The sequence below is a fragment of the Rutilus rutilus genome (genome assembly GCF_951802725.1).
Source record: "Rutilus rutilus genome assembly, chromosome: 20".
Taxonomy (NCBI): Eukaryota; Metazoa; Chordata; class Actinopteri; order Cypriniformes; family Leuciscidae; genus Rutilus; species Rutilus rutilus.
The window spans coordinates 34,556,236-34,581,331 of record NC_140225.1 but is presented as its reverse complement, the minus strand read 5'-3'; the positions used below and the strand labels follow the sequence as shown (position 1 = coordinate 34,581,331).

Sequence of the window (25,096 nt, the reverse complement as noted above, 5' to 3'; positions counted from 1 at the left end):
CAAATCTCACTCATCCAGAATCTCTAAAATCACCAGTAGCGAGTGCAGCCTTACGGAGAGACTCAGGAAGAGTTTCACTTTTAGACGTTTCTGAATGTTAGTGGAGACATTAATGTAGTTGTTGCATTAGTTTTCTGGGTTGGTAGAAGCACCGGGGACCCGATTATAGCACTTAAAAACGTCAGATTTTCATGATATGTCCCCTATAAAACCAAATTGTCCACTGGTGAAATATGAATTAATGAAACATTTGTGACTTAAACATTACTTGCAAAAAATGGAATCAGAATACACTGATATTTTTGAATGACCATATAAGTACATTGTGTTTTTTGTAACCAAACCAATTTTTCCCCCAAACCAGTTCAGCGGACACTCCGCCCTGATTTCACTGGTCATGTCAATCACAGTGATGGTGTGTGTTTCCCGTACAACGCCGTAACTCGCTGGTTCACTGCCATAGTCCGATGCATCGTTGAAGAAATCAACTAGCTAGTCTCGACTGCAAATTGTTCGTTCAACCACGTTGGTTAATGATGTCACGCAGGTGTTGGAGTAATAACTACATTTAATGAATCTGTTTGAGATCGAATGAATGTTTTGCTATAAATTACAGACATGAGTTATTTTGCTTTATCTCCAGATTCAATCATAGGCTCGTTCTTGCGCACTAGAGCACGTTCGCACATGCGCACACTTCAAAAATGACGCTTTAAATCTCGACAAACTAAAAGACGTAAATGAAATTTGTATCTTAATTAAAGACACAGATTGCACTGAATGTCAGCTGCTTATTTTGCTCAAGATAAGGATTTATTGAGTCCACATGTCATGCAAACAAGAAACTCTGCTTCTAACCACAGCTCGAGATCTGTTGTTCCAAACACACAACTCTGCGATGATGTTTGCGAATGTTTACCTTTAACCAATGAGATCAGCTGCAGGGCGGGGAAATCAAGCTTATATTTGAGGTTTTACACCTAATAGCTTGATTACATGAGAACAACTGTGCAGCTCAACCATCCAGTCTCTTATGGACGGTTATTGATTGGGACATTAGAATGACAGGCAATGGTGCATATATTATATATTTTTACTTATTGAATGACAGACAATGAAAGGCAGACATAATCAAGTTATTAAAAGCTCAAACAAGAACTCCAGCATTGAGCAACTCTAAAATATTCAATAGACTCCCAGACTGCAACTACATTTACACAGCGATTCAGCTGAACTCACAGACATTCACAGCAGAAGTCAAGTAGTTTACACTTGAATCTTTAAAACAATCATCATTATTTACCAAAAACCACATTATTTTTGTGAAATTTCTGGAAAAGTGATAAATATGATAATATGAGGCTTAAATTATGATCAGACAGAAAATAATAAAAAGCAACACAGTTAAAAAAAACAACAGCATGGGAATGTGTTCATGGAAATATTCAGGTAAATGGGAATTTCAATTTCCACCAGTGTAACGTGAGCTTTCAAAAGTAGGTTATTAAGTTTGACTTAAGGTGCATTTCAAATGTGCTCATAAAAACAGACAAGAAGCACTAATGCTTGTAACAGATCCTTCTGATTTATGACAGTGTCACTGTAACTCTTATCCAGACATCCAGAGCTGCTGATGGACTAGAAGAAGCTGGTCTTGAGTTTGATGGTGGGCGCCGCCTGTACGCTGGGCTGAGGTTGTCTGGCAGCCGCCTTGGCTCTGCTGTTGGCCTGTGTGGATCTGATGGCCGCCTCGAGCCGGGTCTTGAGTTCTGGTGCCGCCCCGATGACGGTCTTGAAGGCCACGGGGTACAGAGGGCCGATGCGCATCAGGTTCTGCAGGGCGAACTCATGCAGGCCCGTGGAGCTGCTGGGGGCCGTGGAGAAGCTCGTCTCGTCCAGCAGGTATGAGATGAGCGTCGGGACCAGCAGAGCCAGTAACTGCACTCCTGTGGGACACAGACCGGTTTAAGGGAACAACTTGACATGAAGCTGCTCGTTTTTGTACTTTCAACATAGTGATCAAACTGGCACACGGTATTCATTGGCTTTAGTACTTTTAAAAGGTTTTACAGCAGTTTTGATCATTTAAAGGTGACATATTATGCACCTTTTCACCAGATGTAATATAAATCTATAGTGTGCCCAGAATGTGTCTGTGAAATTTCAGCTTAAAATACCAGATCATTTATTAGAGCTTGTCAATTTTGCCCCTTTGTGAGTGTAAGCAAAAACGTGCCATTTTTGTGTGTGTCCCTTTAAATGCAAATGAGCTTTAGCTCCGCCTCTATTCAGAAGAGGGCGGGGCCTTTACACGAGCTTCAGAAACTCCGGCGATAACAGACCAGGCCAATCTCACTCATCCAGAATCCCAGAATAACCCAGTGTTTCCCACACATAGACTAATCGTGGCGGTGCGCCACAGAATCAACACCGGCTGCCACATATTGCGTTTCGTTATTTTTTTTTTTTTTTTACGCTATTTAAAACATGTATTCATTCAGCTGCATTTCCTTTCCCTGCTCTCCCTCCGTGTCTCTCTCTCTCTCTCTCTCTCACACACACACACACACAGCGTCTGTCTCCATGAAAACGAGATCATTGGAGTCCCGACCCGACCCTTAGCAAATAAGCGATTGCTCCTTCTTTAGTAAGTTAACTAACGTTAGTTGCAAGTTTGCGGTAAAATGCAAAAAAAAGCACTGGGGACCCAATTAAGCATGGGAAAAGTCAAGATTTCCATGAGATGTCCCCTATAAAGGTCTTTGCGTATCAGATATGATCCAGTAGGTTTATAGGGTTAACTGCCAGACGCTTACGGTTGTGTTCCTCTGCCATGGCCACGAGGCTCTCCAGCACTTTCACCCCCTCCTGTACGGCCTGTAGCTCCGCCGGCGTGGAGGGCCGGCTCTGCTCGACGCTCCTCAGCTGCTCCACGAGCACCGGAGCCAGCGAGTGGATGTAGGGAGCCGAGAGACTCCGGCACGGGTGCTGGAACACCGACAGCAGCAGCTGGTAACAGCGGGCCTGGGTCTGAACACACATGACACAGACAACACACATTCAGGGTTTAAACTGCCTCTATTATGATTTTTCTGATATTCCCTTTCATGTAGTGAGTAATAGAGATGTTTGGAAATGTAAAAGATCTGCACAGGTTGCAGATAAATGTTGTAAGTTGTAGATAAATGGAGTTTTTGTCCTAAAAGGAAAGAAGTGATTCTGAACTGAAACGAGTCGTCAGTGATTCAGTCTCACTTCCTGATGAACACACACTGCCATTCAAAAGTTTGGGATCGGGTAGAAATAAAGAAATTAATACTTTTATTCAGCAAGGATTAATTAAATTGATCAAAAGTTACAGTAAAGACATTTATAATGTTACAAAAGATTCTATTTCAGATAAATGCTGTTCTTATGAACTTTCTATTCATCAAAGAATCCTGAAACAAAATTGTGCACAACGTTGCTAATCATAAATGTTTCCTGAGCACCAAATCATATTAGAGTGATTTCTGAAGGATCATGTGACACTGAAGACTGGAGTAATGATGCTGAACATTCAGCTTTGATCACAGGAATATATTACACTTTACTATATATTCACATAGAAAACAGCTGATTTACATTATAATAATATTTCACTATTTCACTGCCTCTGGTCTTGATTGGCTGAACAGTGTCTCTTAGCCCCGCCCTCAAACACTGTAGTTTATCTGAGACTGAAGAGTTTGGTTCGTGTTGTTGAGAAGACGCTGTGTATCAAGAGCTGAGATTCAGATATGATAATGAGCATTTGCTTTCTGACCAATAACAGCAGACTGAGTCATCTGACCAATCAGAGCAGAGCAGCTCTCAGAGAGGCGGGGCTTATAGACAGAATCCTTGATGGAAGCGTTTCAGACACTGAGAGGAAAGAGCTGACGCTGCAGTGGAGATTATGAGGACATTAAAGTGTTTTTTGACACTGGATGAATGTAAACCGGCTCCAAAACCACATTATGAACCTTTATATGTGCTAATCATCAGTGCACAAGTACTCTACAGTGACGCACTACTGCAGACAGTCTGAACAGCACATGTAAATAAAGTGTCAGTCTGTGTGTTTGTGTAACTCACCCAGGGATCTGCAGAAGCGAGTCCGTGTCTGAAGCGCTCAATGCAGCCGTTCTGCAGGACGGAGACGCCGATCAGCTCGTCACTGGCCGACAGCAGGAAGAGTGTGACGGCCGTCAGCAGACTGACCTCATCCACACCGGCTCCACACGCTTCTGCAGCTCAGAAACAGACAAACACACACACTCACTCTTTATGGCAAGAGCTAAGAGTTATGGGTTAAATCGAGCAGAAAGAGCTCTTTACTTTATACAGTGAGTAATGATTCTATTAAACAAAATGAATTTGTTCCCTTGTTAGATGGTGAAGTGCGACCCCTGTTTGGATGCTTTGGCCATTTCTTACCATCACAAACACATTGTAAAGATTTTGGCCATTTCTTCATTTTCATTCATTTTGACCTCCAAATTCTTTTTACAGAGTATTTTTATGGCAACTGGTGTTTTAGTGTTATTATGAACATTACATTACATTCAGAGAATGTCAGAATATAAATATTGCTAAATGTAAAGGCAACCAAACAGGTGTCGCCCTTTTCCATCTAACAGGGGACCCGTGTCCTTAACAATATCTGAATGTAATAGCAAGGTTCATAATGGTCACACACACACTCACCGGGCTGTGAGAACTCCAGCACAGAGGCCAGGCTGCTGCGGATCAGCGCAGGGCTCCGGGCTGCTCACACACACACACAAACACACACACACACACACACACACACACACACACACACTCACCGGGCTGTGAGAACTCCAGCACAGAGGCCAGGCTGCTGCGGATCAGAGCAGGGCTCCGGGCTGCTCGGGGGCTGAGGAGGGTCTTGATGGCCTGTAGAGCTGCAGACACCGGCACCGGGACGGAGCGATCGATCGTCTGCACCGCCGTCTCTCGCAGAACTCCAGTGATCAGGAACAGCACTGTCGGCAGGATCGTCATGCTCCCTACACACACACAACCATACTGAGATACACTGGCTATCATGTTTCATATGTTACATCCTAAGGCCTCTGTGTGTGCGTGCGTGTGTGTGTGTGTGTGTGTGTGTGTGTACCTGCAGGAGAGCAGAGTGAGGGCAGTTCTGCAAGGGCTGTGACTGACGCTGCCACCAGACGGCTGCTGTCGTCACTCAGGTGTTGAGGAGTTCGTCTGACACCCTCTTTCTCCTCTTCTTTCCTCTCCTCCTCCTTTAGCTGAGGAAGGTGTCGCACCAGGATAAACACCAGCAGCTCCATCGCAGCGAACACCAGAGATTTACCTGGAACAAGCTCCCCGGTGTCGCCTCCTTCCCCGAGCACTGACACACACTCCTCGTCTCCCTCCACAGCTGCCACAACACACACACACGGTTATTTTCATCAGCTACCACTCGATTGATCTCGCATTCAGACATATCAAGTTGTATATTGAGGTTTTTTTAAGTGATGGTAATGGTTAAAGTGTGGAAATTCCCCATAAGGCATTAAATAAGGCATTTTACCTTGCTTTGCCAAGATAAGAGTGTATAAATGTATATGAATGAGCATATAAAATAATAAATGCAGCCGGTAGACTGAGAATGCAGTGGTCTTGAGATGGCTCTTTAAATGTTTAACTGTTCATAACTTGAAATTCCATCTTCAAAATGCAACACTCGTGGCATGAGATGCTGAAAAACGTCTCCGGTTAATCTCGTAACCTCGGTTCCCTGAGAGCATTAACTTCAACACTGCGTCAGCTGACGGTGCGGGAACTCCTCCCTTCTCCACTTTCGCTGAAATCTTATAGGCTAACGCCAGCTTGGAACAGCTGGCCAATTGTTGCGAAGTATGCAAATACTGACAGGCTCGTGGGCAGCATAAAATTCATGAGTGCGACAATTTTGTCAGAATCACGACTGAACGCTTGCACAGCTGATCGAACAGTGAACACGCCGGCTAACGCAATGTCTCGTTCCCGCCTCTCAGGGAACTGAAGTTATGATAGTAACCCGAGACGTTCCCTTTCGAGAGCGGTAACTCAACATTGCGTCAGCTATGACGCTGCGGGAACTGTATTAAATCCCGCTGTGAGAGTAGTGAAGATAAGCCCAGAGAAAACAGGGCCAAGCTACACCAGCCACGGAAGAGACAGACAGTCAGCCAATAGCCGCGCAGCTAGGAGTGCTCGCATCTGATAGGCGAAGCTAGACCAATGAAACATCAGCTCCGATGCCATCAAAATTTGTATATAAAACACAATGAAAGTGAAGGGTGCACTGAAACCAGGGCAGACACAACACAATAAGAACTCGAGCATGAAAGTATACACAGAGTCAACAGCAACAGCGGTAACAGCAGTGTCTTCTCAATACATGAGTGAGGAATTAACTCACCGAAAGCACTTGAGACGCCACAGACGGTACATCCAGCTTGTAAAATCTGTCCGTATTAGTTAGGTAGCCGAGGAAGGCACACAGTAGCGGCGCGGGATCTCCGTGGTCCCTGACGCTTCTTTCCCAGTCCCACTGCCTACGGCGAACATCCGACAAAGAGCGAGACCGCGACAATGTCTGGAACGAGTGGCGGGGCATCACGTGGCTCAAAGCCATCGCACGCTTCTGCGCCTCAGAGAAACGCTCTGTGAGTGATTGGAGCATTAAGGAGCGTCTTATGGTCCGCGTCCTTCAGGTCAGCTAGTGTTAACCACAGGTACCTGTTTAGGACGACCATGAAGCCCATGGAGCGGCCAATGGCCTGGGTGGAGCACTTTGTAGCCATGAGCGCGAAGTCCGTTGCAGCGCGCAGGTCTTTCACAATGTCCATCATCCATGACTCCGCCATCCAGGGACCACAGCAGCTTTGCCTGCAGAGCGGATGCTGCTTCACCTGAGATGCGTAGGCCTTGTCAGCCAGATGAGCCGTGAACTTGCACAACTTGGACGGCAGGCTGAGATCCGCGCCCCGAGATAAAAGGACGGGCACAGGTGCGCGGCGACGGCACATAGCCGTGGGGATCCGCCCCGTCTACGTGGGAGAAGATGGCCTGGGTGGCAGCGTGGACACGTGCGCCGATTGAGGTGCAGACCACGACTTCACGGAGTCGTCCTCCTTGAAGCAGCCTGGTTCCGGCGGCCCGACTGGAAATACCAGGAATCCAGCTTACTCTTAGTAGGCTCGTCTGAAGCATTCCACGTCAAGTCCAATTCCTTGACAGCCTTGCCGAGGACCCTGATGAGCTCCTCCTGGAGAACACACAGAGTCCTCATCCCCGGCAGCGCCGAAGTCCGCGACGGCCGGAGAGGGGCCGAAGCTCATGTCCGTGAAAAGAACCGGGGAACGTGGCCTCGTCCCCGTAATAGCACAAGCAAAAACCCTCCTGGTTCTCAATTGTCGCGCCAGTGCATTTTATACTGCCCGTGAGCCAATTGGCCAGCGGTTCCAAGCTGGCGTTAGCCTATACGATTTCAACAAGAGTTCCCGCAGCATCATAGCTGACGCAATGTTGAAGATAACGTTCTCGAAAGGGAACCTCGAGACAAAACACAATGGCCAATACACCTTGTTCCTGTGCCCCATGACACTGTGTGCGAATTATGCGTGTAACTTCCATTAAGCTGTAAACAATCAGTGAAAGGTTCGCTCTATGAATGCAATAATACCTTTTTTATAAAAACCGTGTAACAATGAGATGACATTATTCTACTCACCCTTCAACCATCGAACATTAAAAGGAAATTTAAAAGTGTAAAAGCATCAACAAGGTACTTTCAACAACAGACCATGAATAATCCCAAAAGCGTGAGTCTTTCCACAGCAATAACGGACGGGTTAAATATCACTGTAGTAATCTATCTATCTATCTATCTATCTATCTATCTATCTATCTATATATATATATATATATATATATATATTACGTAACATATGTTGCCTTGTTGCCAAAAATGTCAATTAACTTCAGCATTGCATGACACGATTTCAAAGTGATTAACATCATTTTGACCAATAATAAATTAAATTTACCTGTTAAACAAACCTGGAAAGAGACGTGAGAATTTGAAGAGAAAAACGAGAGATTCTTTGTGCATTCCAGTGAATTATTAGTGGGATATATCGTAAATTAAACCGGGAGAACATTTGCAGCTTTTTTTGTAGGGCAACCTTATGATTTGAAATGATTTGTTTCAGTCTTTTTGAATGGAGGTCCGGAACACCCATAATTCAAAACACAGTAAGATCACCAGGAATAAGGTGGATAGAAGTATCAGGCAAAAGATTAGGAGACTCTTATTTTCTAGACTGCTTCATAACCCTTCAGATGAGCTAGTTAGTCCTAACGCCTGCAGGTAATTCGTCACAGGTTGTTTAACTGAATGTGAATGTGATGTCGACTCACTCCTGATGTGGTGCAGGTGCTCCTGTGCGGCGCGGATGGTCTTCTGCACCACCGTCGTCACCTGTAACTGCATGCTCTGCGGGTCACGGGTCAATAAGAGCCGGTGAAGCACGTTCAGCAGCTCCACAGCCAGCAGCTACAGCAAAACACAGTCACAAACACTTCAAAACACAGTCACACTTCAAGACAGTCACAAACACTTCACATTCGATCAGTGGGCTAAACATGTTTCTAGTCGACTTAAGGCTAGACAATAATTCAATATCAAAATATACCGCAATATAATTTTTTTCAATAAGGTGATGTGATTTTTAAACACATTTCTGATATTTAAATATAATTACAGCATTTGTCACTGGTTACGTTTACATGCAACCAAATAATCCGTTAGTAATGGGATTGACGGCTCAATCGGACTGAAAAGCCTTCATGTAAACACCTTAACCGATCCGAATGAGCTCGATCCCAATGAGATTTCGATCCGATTGGAAGGGGTGTTTATTCCTTTTCTAATCAGATCCAGAGAACATGTGAACACTTGATCGGATTGGAAAACAAAACTGAAAGGACTGCGCATGTGCACTGACGTAGAAATAGCGTAATGATGTAGAAATAGCGCAATGACGTAGAAATAATAATAAATTGAATTTGTATAGTGCTTTTCACGAACTCAAAGTCGCTTTACAGGGCAGGTAGATAATAATAACAATGCAAAACAAAACAAAACAAAACAAAACAAGAATCAAACACAAATGAAAATGGAGGGGGCGTAGGGCTACGGATAGGCAGAGGTAAAGAGATGGGTCTTGAGGCGGGACTGGAAGATGGTGAGGGACTCAGAGGTGCAGATCTTTTGGGGGAGGGGGTTCCAGAGCCTGGGGGCTGCCCTGGAGAAGGCTCTGTCCCCAAAACTGCAGAGGTTGGACTTGTGGATGCAGAGGAGACCGGCTGAGGTGGATCTGAGGGACCGCAAGGGTTGGTAGGAGGAGAGGAGGTCAGTGAGGTATGAGGGGGCCAGATGGTGAAGGGTTTTGTAGGTGAGGACCAGGATTTTGTAGGTGATCCGGTGGGAGATAGGAAGCCAGTGGAGTTGTTTTAGGACTGGAGTGATGTGGAGTCAGGATTTGGAGCGGGTGATGAGTCAGGCAGCTGCGTTCTGGACCAGTTGGAGTCGTTTGATGTAGGTAGAGCTGATGCCAAGGAGAAGTGAGTTGCAGAAGTCCAGTCGGGAGGAGATGAAGGCATGAATGATTCTTTCAGTAGTTGGGGGTGTGAGAGAGGGTCTGATTTTGGCGATGTTGCAGAGATGAAAGAAGCAGGTTTTAATGACATGACAGATATGGGGCTCAAGGGAGAGGGTGGAATCAAAGATCACGCCAAGGTTGCGGGCCTGGGGAGATGGGAAGACAATGGTGCCGTCGATGATGAGAGTGGGGTTATTGATTTTGCTGAGTGTAGATTTGGTGCCTATGAGGAGGAATTCTGTTTTATCGCTTTATCGAGTTTGAGGAAGTTGTGTTGATGTGGGAGAGGGGAGGATTGTGGGGGGATTTAGTGCTGAGGTAGATCTGGGTGTCATCGGTATAACAGTGGAAGTCCAGGTTGAAGTGGCTGAGTATCTGACCAAGGGGGAAGATGTAGATGATGAAGAGGAGGGGGCCGAGTACGGAGCCTTGGGGAACACCTTGGGTGACTGTGGCTGTGGCAGAGGTGTGGTTATGGAGAGAGATGAAGTGGGATCTGTTGGAAAGGTAGGAGCAGAGCCAGCTGAGTGCAGTACCTTCGATACCGAGGTCTTTGAGTCTGGTGAGTAGGATTTTATGGCTCACGGTATCGAAGGCTGCACTCAGGTCGAGGAGGATAAGGATGTTGAGGGAACCGGTGTCAGCGGATGCGAGGAGGTCGTTGAGGACTTTGAGGAGAGCAGTTTCTGTGCTGTGGAGGGGTCGAAAACCAGATTGGAGAGGTTCAAATTGGTTATTGGCATGAAGATAGGATTGTAGTTGTGAGGTGACTATACGTTCCAGGGTTTTAGACAGAAAGGGGAGGTCGGATATTGGACGGTAGTTGTTGAGGGAGGAGGGATCCAGACCAGATTTTTTAAGGATTGGGATGACAGCAGCATTTTTGAAGGCAGAAGGGACAGTTCCAAGGGACAGTGAGGAGTTGAAGAGGTTAGTGAGGTAGGGGCATAAGACGGGGAGGCAGGACTTCAGGAGTGGAGTAGGGAGGGAGTCAAGGGAGCAGGTAGTGGGTTTAAAAGAGCTGATGAGTTTAGACTATTTTTGACTGTCAAAACGCCGGCGGACGGAAACACAGTGAGTTGATCAAAATCTTTCTCTTTAGTAAACTCTGTGTACACAAACACTGTTCCCAGTGCTGGAGTTCATGTGTAGAGCCCCTGGTGAGACTTCAGCACAGTTTCATGTTGTGTCGAGCCGCATTAGTGTTTTAAAAATAGCAATTTTTTATGCCATCATAAAAGTGCCCCATTCACTCCCATTCACAAGGCATTTAACCTAAAACAAAAATACGGTCAAACTTAAAAGTGGCGTTTCCATTCTAATTATGCTTTAAACGAAAGTTTAACAAAAAGAGCCTAGGTTGCATTTTGGCGAGAGTTACGCTTTAACCTTATTGGAATCGAAATTAGGAATCGATAAGCAGAATCTAAATCAGAATTGTTTAAATTCAAATGATACCGATCCCTATTTACTACGGTGTGAAGTAAAACACATGAAGCAGATGCTGACCTGGTCCTCTGCGATGTGTGTGCGAGCGCTGGGCGAGTCCATGAGCGTGCAGAGCGCGTGCAAACACGACATCACATCCTCTATGGGCTCCTCGGCCCGAGGGAAACACAGGAACTCAATGCTGATGCCTGAAACAACGTGAGAAAACGGCACTTTACACACTGGGGGAGCAAATGTGAAAAATCCAAATGCATTTGCAGATAATTTACCCAGAAGAAGGTGCAATCTGTCCTTCACCAGATCATCAGTGTTTCTGGCGGGCGCAGGAGCTGCCGGTCCCGTGATGGCGGCGCTCTTGCTCTCGGTGGAGTCCTCAGCCGTGCCGAAGCCGGTGCTACTGAGCCACAGAGCCTCGGCGTGCAGGACCGATGCCCACGAGCTCCGGTAGTGAAGCCTGGCTGTGTCTATCGTCTCAGGAGTGTAGAACGCCCCTCCTGATCAATCAGAGATCAAGAGAAATACAGGGTTATCACAGGTTTACATGGAGCAAGTACAACAATAAAGGCCCATTCGAAAAGACCAGCACAACTTCACTTTCTTGCTGACTTTCAGACTATTTCTGTTCTTGAATGTGATCAGGTGTTGAGTGAGCTGAAGTGTTGAGTGAGCTGATGTGTTGAGTGAGCTGATGTGTTGAGTGAGCTGAAGTGTTGAGTGAGCTGATGTGTTGAGTGAGCTGAAGTGTTGAGTGAGCTGATGTGTTGAGTGAGCTGATGTGTTGAGTGAGCTGATGTGTTGAGTGAGCTGATGTGTTGAGTGAGCTGATGTGTTGAGTGAGCTGATGTGTTGATGTGTTGAGTGAGCTGATGTGTTGAGTGAGCTGATGTGTTGAGTGAGCTGATGTGTTGAGTGAGCTGATGTGTTGAGTGAGCTGATGTGTTGAGTGAGCTGAAGTGTTGAGTGAGCTGATGTGTTGAGTGAGCTGATGTGTTGAGTGAGCTGATGTGTTGAGTGAGCTGATGTGTTGAGTGAGCTGATGTGTTGAGTGAGCTGATGTGTTGAGTGAGCTGATGTGTTGAGTGAGCTGATGTGTTGAGTGAGCTGATGTGTTGAGTGAGCTGATGTGTTGAGTGAGCTGATGTGTTGAGTGAGCTGATGTGTTGAGTGAGCTGATGTGTTGAGTGAGCTGATGTGTTGAGTGAGCTGATGTGTTGAGTGAGCTGATGTGTTGAGTGAGCTGATGTGTTGAGTGAGCTGATGTGTTGAGTGAGCTGAAGTGTTGAGTGAGCTGATGTGTTGAGTGAGCTGATGTGTTGAGTGAGCTGATGTGTTGAGTGAGCTGATGTGTTGAGTGAGCTGATGTGTTGAGTGAGCTGATGTGTTGAGTGAGCTGATGTGTTGAGTGAGCTGATGTGTTGAGTGAGCTGATGTGTTGAGTGAGCTGATGTGTTGAGTGAGCTGATGTGTTGAGTGAGCTGATGTGTTGAGTGAGCTGATGTGAGCTGATGTGTTGAGTGAGCTGATGTGTTGAGTGAGCTGATGTGTTGAGTGAGCTGTGAGTGAGCTGATGTGAGCTGATGTGTTGAGTGAGCTGATGTGTTGAGTGAGCTGATGTGTTGAGTGAGCTGTGAGTGAGCTGATGTGTTGAGTGAGCTGATGTGTTGAGTGAGCTGAAGTGTTGAGTGAGCTGATGTGTTGAGTGAGCTGATGTGTTGAGTGAGCTGATGTGTTGAGTGAGCTGATGTGTTGAGTGAGCTGAAGTGTTGAGTGAGCTGATGTGTTGAGTGAGCTGATGTGTTGAGTGAGCTGATGTGTTGAGTGAGCTGATGTGTTGAGTGAGCTGATGTGTTGAGTGAGCTGATGTGTTGAGTGAGCTGAAGTGTTGAGTGAGCTGATGTGTTGAGTGAGCTGATGTGTTGAGTGAGCTGATGTGTTGAGTGAGCTGATGTGTTGAGTGAGCTGATGTGAGCTGATGTGTTGAGTGAGCTGATGTGTTGAGTGAGCTGATGTGTTGAGTGAGCTGATGTGTTGAGTGAGCTGAAGTGTTGAGTGAGCTGATGTGTTGAGTGAGCTGATGTGTTGAGTGAGCTGATGTGTTGAGTGAGCTGATGTGAGCTGAAGTGTTGAGTGAGCTGATGTGTTGAGTGAGCTGATGTGTTGAGTGAGCTGAAGTGTTGAGTGAGCTGATGTGTTGAGTGAGCTGATGTGTTGAGTGAGCTGAAGTGTTGAGTGAGCTGATGTGTTGAGTGAGCTGATGTGTTGAGTGAGCTGATGTGTTGAGTCAGCTGAAGTGTTGAGTGAGCTGAAGTGTTGAGTGAGCTGATGTGTGTGTACCTTCGGGCGGCAGTTGGCTGGAGAACTCAGCAGGGAGAGTGAGCAGAGCATAATCCCTCAACACCGACAGCCACAGACGGCTCAGAGACGGCAGCTCCGGCTGAACTAACGTCATCAGACTGTCTGGAGGAAGAACATCTCCTCCTCCTTCATCATCATCATCATCATCCTCAGCCTGAGGAGCAGCTCGCGCCGGCCCAGATTCACACTCCTGCTTTATCTTCATAGCCACCACAAACACCTGGAACCACACAGAGGCAATGATCATGATGACCGAATTTATTTAAAATAATAGTCAGAATAATATATATATATTTTTAAATGGACCAGTTCATTGAACCTTCAGACAAAATCTAAAGTACAACTTTGCATGTGTGTTTTTATCATATTTAATACATAGTGAGAATATGGAGGAAAAAACTGATCAGTTGCTGAGCACAATTAAGCAGTTTGCTGCAGACGCTGATATTTATATGGACAAAAGGTAAGATGAAATTCTGATGCTTGTAATGTAAATCAGTGAGATCTTTATAGCAGTACAGCAGATACTTGCATAAAATGCATATAAATATCATATACAGTATGTCTTAGTAAGATGATATTTAAATGCTTAGTTTTATGATCAAAGCTCTGTAGATTTAGAACATAATGCAGTGCAATACAATTATGTTTGAGAGATGAACAAATAAACCTTCCTCAAAAGCCTCATGATCTTAAATATGACTCATGATTTTTCTATAAAGTGATGTATGATAATCAAGTAAACAGAAGCTGCATCAGTCATCTTGAAATATTATTAACAATATAAAAGTTATTCGGTTACATTTTTTTTTTAAGGTGTCATTGATAGTGTAATTATATATTTAAGTGCTGAGTAATATAAAGTAACTACATGATTAGGATGTGGTTGAGGGTTAGTTGAATGTAATTATGCATAATTTACTGTTATTACTATGGTAAGTACATGTAATATATGTAACAAGGACACTGTAAAATAAAGTGTTACCAGTTATTCTTACATTTACTTGATAAAAATCATTAAAGATTTGACTGCAAAAAGACATGTTTGAAGGACGTTTGTAAAATAATACTAAAAGACTTCTTCTTGCTGAAGTGTGTAAGCTATCCATCAGACACAGCAGGACTGCAGGGTCTTCACCTCGGCCCAGGCCTTCAGCACTGCCAGCTTCTCCATGGTGGTGGCGCTCTCGCTGTACAGCTGGCTGGAGGATCTGCCGGCCTGAAGCTTGTCCAGAGACGACACCAGCAGAGTGTGTACGCGCCGCAGGTCGTTCAGGTCACTGACCACGCCACTGCCTATCCACGCACTGCACACCTGCACACACAGGAGAGGGGAACGTGAAGAGCGCTCACAGGTCTGTGTCAAACATGAAGAACGCTCACAGGCCTGTGTCAAACGCAGTCAAACACTGAAGAACACTCACAGGTCTGTGTCAAACATGAAGAACACTCACAGGCCTGTGTCAAACACTGAAGAACACTCACAGTTCTGTGTCAAACATGAAGAACACTCACAGTTCTGTGTCAAACATGAAGAACACTCACAGGCCTGTGTCAAACGCAGTCAAACACTGAAGAACACTCACAGGTATTATTTCTGTATTATAAATTTTAAGGCCAGATAAGTAGTTTGTTGAGGGTTGGTTTGTAGGGAAGGACTACACGCCTGCGGACATATATTCAAACACATATACCTATAGACTGAACTCATAATACACATGTGCACGCCATCAGTGTTCTCACGGGTTCGTGTTTTTGAAGTTTGCGCAGAAAGAACTTAAGAGTTTTCTGTTAAAACGGTGTCGTGTTAGCGGCCCCTAAGTTAATAACTAATGATCGTTGCAACGGAAGTGAATCAATCAAAACTAACTTTAGCTGGACAATAACTTTATTCTAGAGCTGCTGTAAAGCCAAAACACTTTACTCTAATTTCACTGTAAAGCTGCTTTGGAACAATCTACATTGTTAAAAGCGCTGTATAAATGAAGATGACTTGACAGGTCTGTGTCAAACAAACATGAAGAACGCTCACAGTTCTGCAAAGCAAAAGGAAAACACTGAAAAGCATCATAAGACTGGTGCTCTTCGTGTGTCCGTCAAATAACCGAAATTATTATTTTTATTTCAATGAAATAAATGTACTATATTTTAGTTCAATAATTATTTAGTATTTTTAGGGGATTTTATGGTACTAAATTATATTTACGCTGTATTTATAATCCATTTATTCACTTTTTGAGCATGAAAATTAAATTTCCAACTTAAACTGTGGTAAATCTTGAACGCTTTAGAGCGACAGACTGAAGTTTGATCTCTTTTCAAAGACGACACTTGGCAGATTATTACTGAAGTGAAAAAAATGAAAAAGTTATTGTTATGAAAAATTTGCAAAAATACTATTTTTCAATTTTTATATGAAATATATATTTTCAAAATCATGTTTTACTCTAAAATTGCAAGAAAATCAAGGCCATAAATCTAAACAAGTTGTGTTCCAAATTTGATCTTGATATCTCAAAAAAAATGAGCGTTCAGTGAGATGTTGTTCGGCTGCAGTACCAAATGCTTCCACTAGAGGAAACTCGTCTCCATTCATTTCCAATGCGCTCATGTTTGACGGCGAGGAGCTCAAGTGTGACTATTGTTTACAAGACCATTTAACCTTTTCAAATCATGTCCGTGATCTTTTTGTGTTCACACAGCAAGTGCCAAAACCTTTACCAAGTTTCGTACCATTCCGGTGAAGAAGAAAATTCTAAAAAACATATTTTTAGGTAAAAAATGTCCGAAGAGCATCAGAGGGTTCAGACTGGCGTGTGTGTGTAGTGTGAGGTTCAGACTAACGTGTGTGTGTAGTGTGAGGTTCAGACTGGCGTGTGTGTGTAGTGTGAGGTTCAGACTGGCGTGTGTGTGTGTAGTGTGAGGTTCAGACTGGCGTGTGTGTGTAGTGTGAGGTTCAGACTAACGTGTGTGTGTAGTGTGAGGTTCAGACTGGCGTGTGTGTGTAGTGTGAGGTTCAGACTGGCGTGTGTGTGTAGTGTGAGGTTCAGACTGGCGTGTGTGTGTAGTGTGAGGTTCAGACTAACGTGTGTGTGTAGTGTGAGGTTCAGACTGGCGTGTGTGTGTAGTGTGAGGTTCAGACTGGCGTGTGTGTGTGTAGTGTGAGGTTCAGACTAACGTGTGTGTGTAGTGTGAGGTTCAGACTAACGTGTGTGTGTAGTGTGAGGTTCAGACTGGCGTGTGTGTGTGTAGTGTGAGGTTCAGACTGGCGTGTGTGTGTAGTGTGAGGTTCAGACTAACGTGTGTGTGTAGTGTGAGGTTCAGACTGGCGTGTGTGTGTAGTGTGAGGTTCAGACTGGCGTGTGTGTGTAGTGTGAGGTTCAGACTGGCGTGTGTGTGTAGTGTGAGGTTCAGACTGGCGTGTGTGTGTAGTGTGAGGTTCAGACTGGCGTGTGTGTGTAGTGTGAGGTTCAGACTGGCGTGTGTGTGTAGTGTGAGGTTCAGACTGGCGTGTGTGTGTAGTGTGAGGTTCAGACTGGCGTGTGTGTGTAGTGTGAGGTTCAGACTGGCGTGTGTGTGTAGTGTGAGGTTCAGACTGGCGTGTGTGTGTAGTGTGAGGTTCAGACTGGCGTGTGTGTAGTGTGAGGTTCAGACTGGCGTGTGTGTGTAGTGTGAGGTTCAGACTGGCGTGTGTGTGTAGTGTGAGGTTCAGACTGGCGTGTGTGTGTGTAGTGTGAGGTTCAGACTGGTGTGTGTGTAGTGTGAGGCTCACCTGGCAGGCTTTAGCAGTGATGTCTGAAGGGGTGTCCGGGGAAAAGGCTGGTCGGAGCGCGGCACCAACCTGAACACAACATCAGGACACGGGTTTGATCAATCCTGGGTGCCAGTCATCACCTCATTTGACATTAAACATTTGAACGTGTCACATGACTGTACTAACGTTGGCCTGATACTGCTCCAGGATCACATGACCAGGGAACTCGGGCTCCGGCACCGCTGCGAACTTCTTGATGATGTCCTCGAGCGCCTGCAGTCCTGCCATGCGCAGCTGGTTGCTGTGGTCCGTCGCTGCCATGAACGCCATGCGGATCAGATCACACAAGTGCAGCACGAGGAAGTCCCCTGTGGAAGACACAACACTGGAGTCTGTGGGACTGAACATAATCCAAGATGTCATTTTCTGATTGGTCAGTTTGAACGTCTCACGTTTGGGTCTCAGTCACATGGTCAAGTCAGGGATAAAAGAAGATTGTAACTGTTGCTCTGTCTCTTTGATTCTCTGTCTCTCTTTCTTTGCCTCCTCTTTCTCTCTCTCTCCCACTCTATCTATCTCTCAGGTAACATTTTACATATATGCATATAAGTTATCATCATCTTATACATCTATTTTGTAACTATTGTAAGTGTAACCATAACCATATTTTGTCATTAAACCTTTTCAATTACTAATGATGTGCAAACTGATTCAGTATTGACTTTGAAGTGCTACCTACTGCAGTACAATATCGTCGATTCAGCTCTCGTAACTGCGCTTATTTCTGTTGTTGGTATAAGTGGCAGTGGGTGGAAATAGACAAGAAATGTGCAGTTTTCTACCATCTTGCTGACAACGTTTCTTTAGTCATTCGGCAGTCTTGCAGCCTGAACCCCTGCAGGAAATCCACCCTTACAAGTCATTACCTAAATTACTTTGTTTCACATCAAGTAGAACCAAATCAAGATCAACCAAAAATAAAAAAGGCCCGCTGTGAATCTCCATTTCTTCTGTTCAGACGCGAGTAAAAACAGGAACACACTGGAGAGCCGCTTTATAGTAGAAACTGAAGCTGTAACTCTGACTGAAAGAGACACTGACACTGTTTTACATGTTTAATACTGTAAAGCTGCTGCTTTAAATCAATCTACTGTATAAAGTGCTGTATGAGTAAACGTGACGTGACTGTAGATCTGAAGCTCAGAGCTGGAGCAAACATCTCCACATCACTATGATCAGATGCTTTCTGAACTGCTGTTTTCTCATTGTTATTGTGTGTTTATTCTGTTACTGAGAGGAAAGAGCAGCTCATGTTTACTCATTCACCTAAATGTGGGCGGAGTCAGGATGTTCACTAACAGAATTGTGGGCGGAGTCAGGATGTTCACTAACAGAATTGTGGGCGGAGTCAGGATGTTCACTAACAGAATTGTGGGTGGAGTCAGGATGTCCGCTAACAGAATTGTGGGCGGAGTCATGATGTTCGCTAACAGAATTGTGGGTGGAGTCATGATGATCGGTAACAGTTTATTAGTCAAAGGTATTTCAAATATAGTTTTACCCATAAGGAAAGAACGAAGAAGAACTTGCCGTGAGTATATCGAGACCTTAAGACATTTACCTTCAGGGTTTTTGGTCTTGGCAACCCGTGCAGCTGCCAGGTCGAAGTGGGCCTTGTCTGCATTCTCACACAGATGGATGATCCGGCACAGGCAGTCAGCAGCGAACACTCGCGTGACCCAGCGCGGCGCCACGGACGGCTTGGCCTTCTCATCCTGACCCAGAGACGTGAACATGATGTCATCGTCCATCTCATCCTTCTTCTCAGAGTCGTCGTCGTCCTCCTTCCGCCGGCTTTGAGATGCAACAGTCCCACCGACCTCTGCAACAAGACCACCATATGAGGAGGACCGACAGATCCAAGAGTCTATGAGCTGGGTTAATAGTGCACTGCTCATCTCTTTACACAAGCACACTGTAGTTTCTCTGATTATAAGGAGGTTTTAAGGAGGAAATACTCAGCAATGCTGTCGACTTATGAATTTACACATTCTTTGTCTTAAAGCATATTAAAAACACCACATAGACACATAAACAACATTAAAAGCTGGATTTTCACCACAGGGGGACTTTAAACCCAATTTTGCACCCGACTTGCACCCCCAAGTGCTCGGAGTGTCTGGCCCGATTCGATGCTTGATGCAAACAACTTTTTGTCCAAAATATCCTCAATTGTGTGCTGTCATCACGATTATTTTACTGCTCTCGATTGCAGCGAAGCCTGCACGATCCCAAACACGTTTGATATTTACGACTGTAGATCAGGCTGACGTGATTCCCATGATAGCCAATGAGAGTGAACGAGCTTCACCAACTGGATGTTGCGTGCTTCTATCCACCTTGTTCCTGCGTCCCATGACGCTTTGCGCGAATTATGGGTGTAACTTCCGTTAAACTGTAAACAATCAGTGAAAGGCTCGCTCTATGAACGCAATACGTTAAAAAAGTGTCACAATGAGATTACATTATTCTACTCACCCTTCAACCATCGAACATTAAAAGGACATTTAAAACTGTAAAAGTTCACACAGTGTGTGTTTGTCACCTGTAGTCGCTGCCAGCACATCTTTGCAGAGTTTGAGCCAGTGAGGAAGTTTCCCGACAGCCAGAGACGAGAGCATGTGACCCAATGTGTCGTGAATGTCCGAGCACAACTTCCGATCCGTCTCCCGGTCCAGCATCCCGAACAGAACACCTTCCAGCCCAGTCTCTGTGATGTTCAGATCTGGAGGAGCAATGACACGGTCACAGAAATACAAACTCTACTGACACTCGTAGCGTATCGACTCATTAACATGGAAAATATGCTTTTTATTGCATTGCAGAGCTATATAATATAATGCAAAGCTAAACCGGCGAAATTAAAGTCTCAAAATCCATTTTTTTTCTTCCATTTTCTCAAAATCCACAAAATTTGTGGATCAGGTCAGGTGACACGCGTGCATTCATTGACCCGTTTCGAGTCGATCCTATTTGATTCATTTGGATTTTGAGACTTTCATTTCGCCGGTTTAGCCTTCCACACACACACACACACACACACACACACACACACACACACACTCACACAACTTATTAATAAAACAGCTTACCTTGTGCAGACAAGCAGAAAAATATGAACTCAAAAACAAACTAACTAAACTAACTTCATCCCATACAGAACAGCCCATGGCAGAGGTTGTTGCGCTGGGATTGGAGCAGATAAATGCAGTGAATGTGACGGAGAGTGTGACGTACTGATGGTGGAGTTGTCTTTGGCGTCTCCAGCCCTCCTGGCGAGACTCATGGCGTATTCACACACCTCAGGAGCCTCTCGCTGAGCCAGCTGACGGAGACACGCCACAGCGGCCCGCCGTAACAGCAGGTGAGAGCTGCACAGATGCACCTGCACACACACACACACACACGTCACTCACCAGCACCAAACTACAGACTGTGCAAAAATCCATACTCCATACACTAATTTTTGCACATTTAAAGGAATAGTTCACTTCAGAATCAAAATGTACTCTCCTCCACATCTAATTAAATTAAAATGTCCTGATGATTTACTCCCCCCCTCGTCATCCAAGATGTTCATGTCTTTCTTTCTTCAGTGGAAAAGAAATGAAGGTTTTTGAGGAAATCATTCCAGGATGTTCCTCCATATAGTGTCTTCAATGGGGTCCAACGGGTCGAAGGTCCAGATGTGAGTTTCAGTGCAGCTTCAAAGTCTCGACACGATCCAGCCGAGGAATAAGAGTCTTATCTAGACAAACCAGCGGACATTTTACAACAAAATAAACATTTATATACTTTTAACCACAAATGCTGGTCTTGCACTCGCTGTGATGCGACACACATTACGTAATCAGGTTGAAAGGTCAAGCGAGTAGGAGGAAGAACAGATCTAGTGTTTACTAAGCGAATGTGCAAAGACTGAGTCAAACGCATTTACAAAATAAAAATACAAAAATAAAAGGTAAACAACGATGTCGGATGATTTTGAAGTTGGAGAAGAAAATGAGTTTTTCGCCCTACTCTACATTTCTGAACCGGAACACACTTGACCTTTCAACCTGATTACGGAATGTGTGTCGCATCACAGCTAGTGCAAGACCAGCATTTGTGGTTAAAAGTATATAAATGTTGAATTTGTTATAAAATGTCCGCTGGTTTGTCTAGATAAGACTCTTATTCCTCGACTGGATCGTGTCGAGACTTTGAAGCTGCACTGAAACTCACATCTGGACCTTCGACCCGTTGGACCCCATTGAAGACACTATATGGAGGAACATCCTGGAATGATCTCCTCAAAAACCTTCAATTCTTTTCCACTGAAGAAAGAAAGACATGAATATCTTGCATGAGGTGGGAGAGAGTAAATAATCAGAAAGTTTTGATTCTGAAGTGAACTACTCCTGTAATATTCAGGTTTGTGTAGATGCTGAATGTAAATGTGGAGGTATATCTGATAAGCGGTGTTACACAGAGGCAGGGCACGAGGCTGGACAGGTTGACGTGTCGCGGCGCGAACATATGCAGCTGCTGGAGACACGAGATGGCCGCCGCCTGCACCAGAGAGTCCGAGTGATCCTGCATGATGGCACAGCCCACCAGACACGACGAGCGGATCGTCGACACGCTGCTGCCGTTACCTGCGGGATAACCAGAGTGAGGAGTGAGCCAGGGCTCGAGATGCAGATGTGTGTTTCACTCGCTCGACATGCGTCACATCATTTGTGAATTATCTTTTAGCAGATTTAATAACACATCCAGTGTGCACATCCCCTGTTATGAATGGGAAAGGAAATCAGCATTCTGTTAAATATATTGAGCAGTAGGTGATGAGCGACAGACTAGATAAACCAGTAGAAATTGTAAACAGAATTCGCTAAGAGATTTGTGGGCGGAGTCGTGACGTTTACTACAGCGTTTTGGGGGCGGAGACATGATGTTTGCTAAAAGAATTAGGGGCGGAGTCATGATGGGAGTCGTGACGTTTACTACAGAATTTTGGGGGCGGAGTCATGATGTTTGCTAAAAAAATTATGGGCAGAGTCATGATGTTTGCTAAAAAAATATGGGCGGAGTCATGATGTTTGCTAAAAGAATTATGGGCGGAGTCATGATGTTTGCTAACAGAATCATGGGTGGAGTCATGATATTTACTACACAATTTTGGAGCGGAGTCATGATGTTTGCTAACATAATTGTGGGTGGAGTCATGATGTTTGCTAACAGAATCATGGGTGGAGTCATGATATTTACTACACAATTTTGGAGCGGAGTCATGATGTTTGCTAACATAATTGTGGGTGGAGTCATGATGTTTGCTAACAAAATTGTGGGCAGAGTCATGATGTTTGCTAACAGAATTTTGGGCAGAGTCATGATGTTTGCTACAGAATTTTGGGGCGGAGTCATGAAGTTTGCTAACATAATTGTGGGCGGAGTCATGATGTTTGCTATCAAAATTGTGGGCGGAGTCATGATGTTTGCTAACAGAATATTGGGGCGGAGTCATGATGTTTGCTAACAGAATTTTGGGGCGGAGTCATGATGTTTGCTAACATAATTGTGGGCGGAGTCATGATGTTTACTACAGAATTTTGGGGCGGAGTTATGATGTTTGCTAACATAATTGTGGGCGGAGTCATGATGTTTGCTATCAAAATTGTGGGCGGAGTCATGATGTTTGCTAACAGAATATTGGGGCGGAGTCATGATGTTTGCTAACAGAATATTGGGGCGGAGTCATGATGTTTGCTAACAGAATATTGGGGCGGAGTCATGATGTTTGCTAACAGAATTTCGCTGCAAAGGTATTTCAAAACGTTTTTTTACCCCTAAGTGAAGAAAGAAAAACTTTGCTGTGAGTATATTGAGGAAACACAGACATGTTTCAAGCACAAATGCTATAACTGTATACCCTGTAGTTCTGGGCCGACGGTGGTGATGAGCGCCCCGAGACAGCGGCCCAGACACTGATGCACCTCTGTGTGTGAGGGCGGCACCGTGAGCAGCAGCGTCAGCACCAGAGACAGCGTGGGCTCCACATAGCCCCGGTACATCGGCCCGCTGGAGTCCACGATCAGAGCCAGAGAGTGCAGCGCCCACGTCTGAAACACCACAGCAGCTCATCAGCAGAGGTACTCTGACAATTACAATACTGCGTTACTCCCTTAAAAAGTAACTAATTGCGTTACCGCTCAAACAAACCTTTCAGCTGCTGTTATTCTGGATAACAGAAGAATAGGACGCAGGAGAAAAAAGTTTAACACTTACTTTACCAATCAAAATCTAGTCATTTTTGCTTATGGTTTAACTAAATCATCGAAGGTCAGAGGTGCATTGGTACACTGGTCAAAGTGAGATTAAATGCATAAAAATTATATTTTATTTAACATATTTAGTTATTGGAGGTTTGAATAGTATTCTGATTCTGTATTTCACAGATTTTATTCATTTTGAGGAATATTTAATCTTTTATTGTGAAAGTGAGACGAGTAAATGCTCACATTTAGTCCAGAACTAAAATAACCATCATGTTTACACAAACACACACACACACACACACGCACACACACACGCGCACATTTGTCATAAGTACAGGAGAGCTGTCAGTCAATAAATGGGAAAACAAAGTAACTAGGATTACTTATTTCAGAAAGTAACATATTTTGTTGTAAATTTTAAAAGTAATGCGTTACTTTGCTAGTTACTTGAAAAAGTAATCTGATTACGTAACTCAAGTTATTTGTAACGAGTTACACAACACTGCTCATCAGAGCGCACTAAACCAGAAGCTCCACTCACCTGGACCTCGTGACACGTGGCGTCTTGAGCTAAGGCTAGCAGGATGCTAACGCTAGTCTTGAGGTGCTGGCCCGACCCGATGCCGCCCACGTAACGGTGCAGGCATCCTAACGCCAGAGAGTGACCCGTCCTGGACACCACGTCACGCGCCGACTTCAGCCTGTGCAGAGGAGCAGACACAGAATAACATAAACATGAAGAAACAACAACAAACAAACAAACAAACAAAAGTATGGAACAGCAGAAATACAGTTGTGACCCCATTTCCCTCTGTAATCAATGCGGCTGCGCTTATAAACACTACTTTATTAGGCATCATGAAGATGAAAAAGATATAACAAAAAGATAACTAGGGAATCACCAAATTCTTGTTCCGTTTCAGCAGCGAAAATAGTTCCAATCAAAGATCACAGCAGAACCCTATAGACGCATCTCACAGCAACACTCAACCGTGTTTTAATCACTGAATGATTCACCGTTTTGAACGAATCGGTTGAGTCAAAGATTCAATTTAAAAACAACTGCCTTACTCTTGAATGATTCAGCCGTTTGAACGAATCGTTTGAATCAATGACTCACTCATTAAGGCGGTCACCCGCCGCCACCTACTGGTGGTTTAGATTCGTGTTTAAAAGAATCATTCTTTCCAACATTTCTAAAAAATAATAATAATTTTTAAGCAATCTCATAACATTATTTAATGCAGTTGTAATTTGTCAGTGTAAAAGATTTGATTGGTAACAGCCAATCAGTGTCTTATTCTAATTTAATCTATAGATCACATTTAAGAACTTGAAATGAAAGATAATGAAAATATAAGTTTAATTTAAGATTAGGTGATAAAAACCTTTACCTCCTTGAGGTAAATATCACAAATAAGCAAATTTAAATATGTAAAAGCTGATAGAACACTAAATGGGAATATTGCTTCAGAATAAATTATATTTAAAGATCCTATTTTTTGAACGAC

General features: G+C 44.3%; 1 protein-coding gene across 2 annotated transcripts in view; it reads right to left on the bottom strand.

Moving 5' to 3' along the window:
- Positions 1 to 1,075: 1,075 nt before the first annotated feature.
- LOC311279971 (HEAT repeat-containing protein 5B-like) overlaps positions 1,076 to 25,096 on the bottom strand; it is a 42,027-nt gene continuing 18,006 nt past the window's right edge. The window contains exons 18-36 of one of the 2 annotated variants that reach the window (XM_084391821.1): positions 24,127 to 24,286; positions 23,240 to 23,429; positions 21,796 to 21,965; positions 20,566 to 20,713; positions 19,874 to 20,053; positions 18,890 to 19,150; positions 17,455 to 17,636; positions 17,287 to 17,355; positions 14,653 to 14,829; positions 13,494 to 13,734; positions 11,429 to 11,653; positions 11,220 to 11,347; positions 8,467 to 8,602; positions 5,165 to 5,437; positions 4,851 to 5,054; positions 4,729 to 4,788; positions 4,117 to 4,268; positions 2,817 to 3,030; positions 1,076 to 1,946 (exon numbers count right to left, since the gene is read on the bottom strand). In XM_084391821.1, the coding sequence (XP_084247947.1) occupies positions 1,639 to 1,946; positions 2,817 to 3,030; positions 4,117 to 4,268; positions 4,729 to 4,788; positions 4,851 to 5,054; positions 5,165 to 5,437; positions 8,467 to 8,602; positions 11,220 to 11,347; positions 11,429 to 11,653; positions 13,494 to 13,734; positions 14,653 to 14,829; positions 17,287 to 17,355; positions 17,455 to 17,636; positions 18,890 to 19,150; positions 19,874 to 20,053; positions 20,566 to 20,713; positions 21,796 to 21,965; positions 23,240 to 23,429; positions 24,127 to 24,286 (3,478 nt within the window). In that variant the 3' untranslated portion in view covers positions 1,076 to 1,638. The remainder of the gene's footprint in view (positions 1,947 to 2,816; positions 3,031 to 4,116; positions 4,269 to 4,728; positions 4,789 to 4,850; positions 5,055 to 5,164; positions 5,438 to 8,466; positions 8,603 to 11,219; positions 11,348 to 11,428; positions 11,654 to 13,493; positions 13,735 to 14,652; positions 14,830 to 17,286; positions 17,356 to 17,454; positions 17,637 to 18,889; positions 19,151 to 19,873; positions 20,054 to 20,565; positions 20,714 to 21,795; positions 21,966 to 23,239; positions 23,430 to 24,126; positions 24,287 to 25,096) is intronic. The other variant, XM_084391820.1, reaches the window with a different exon arrangement.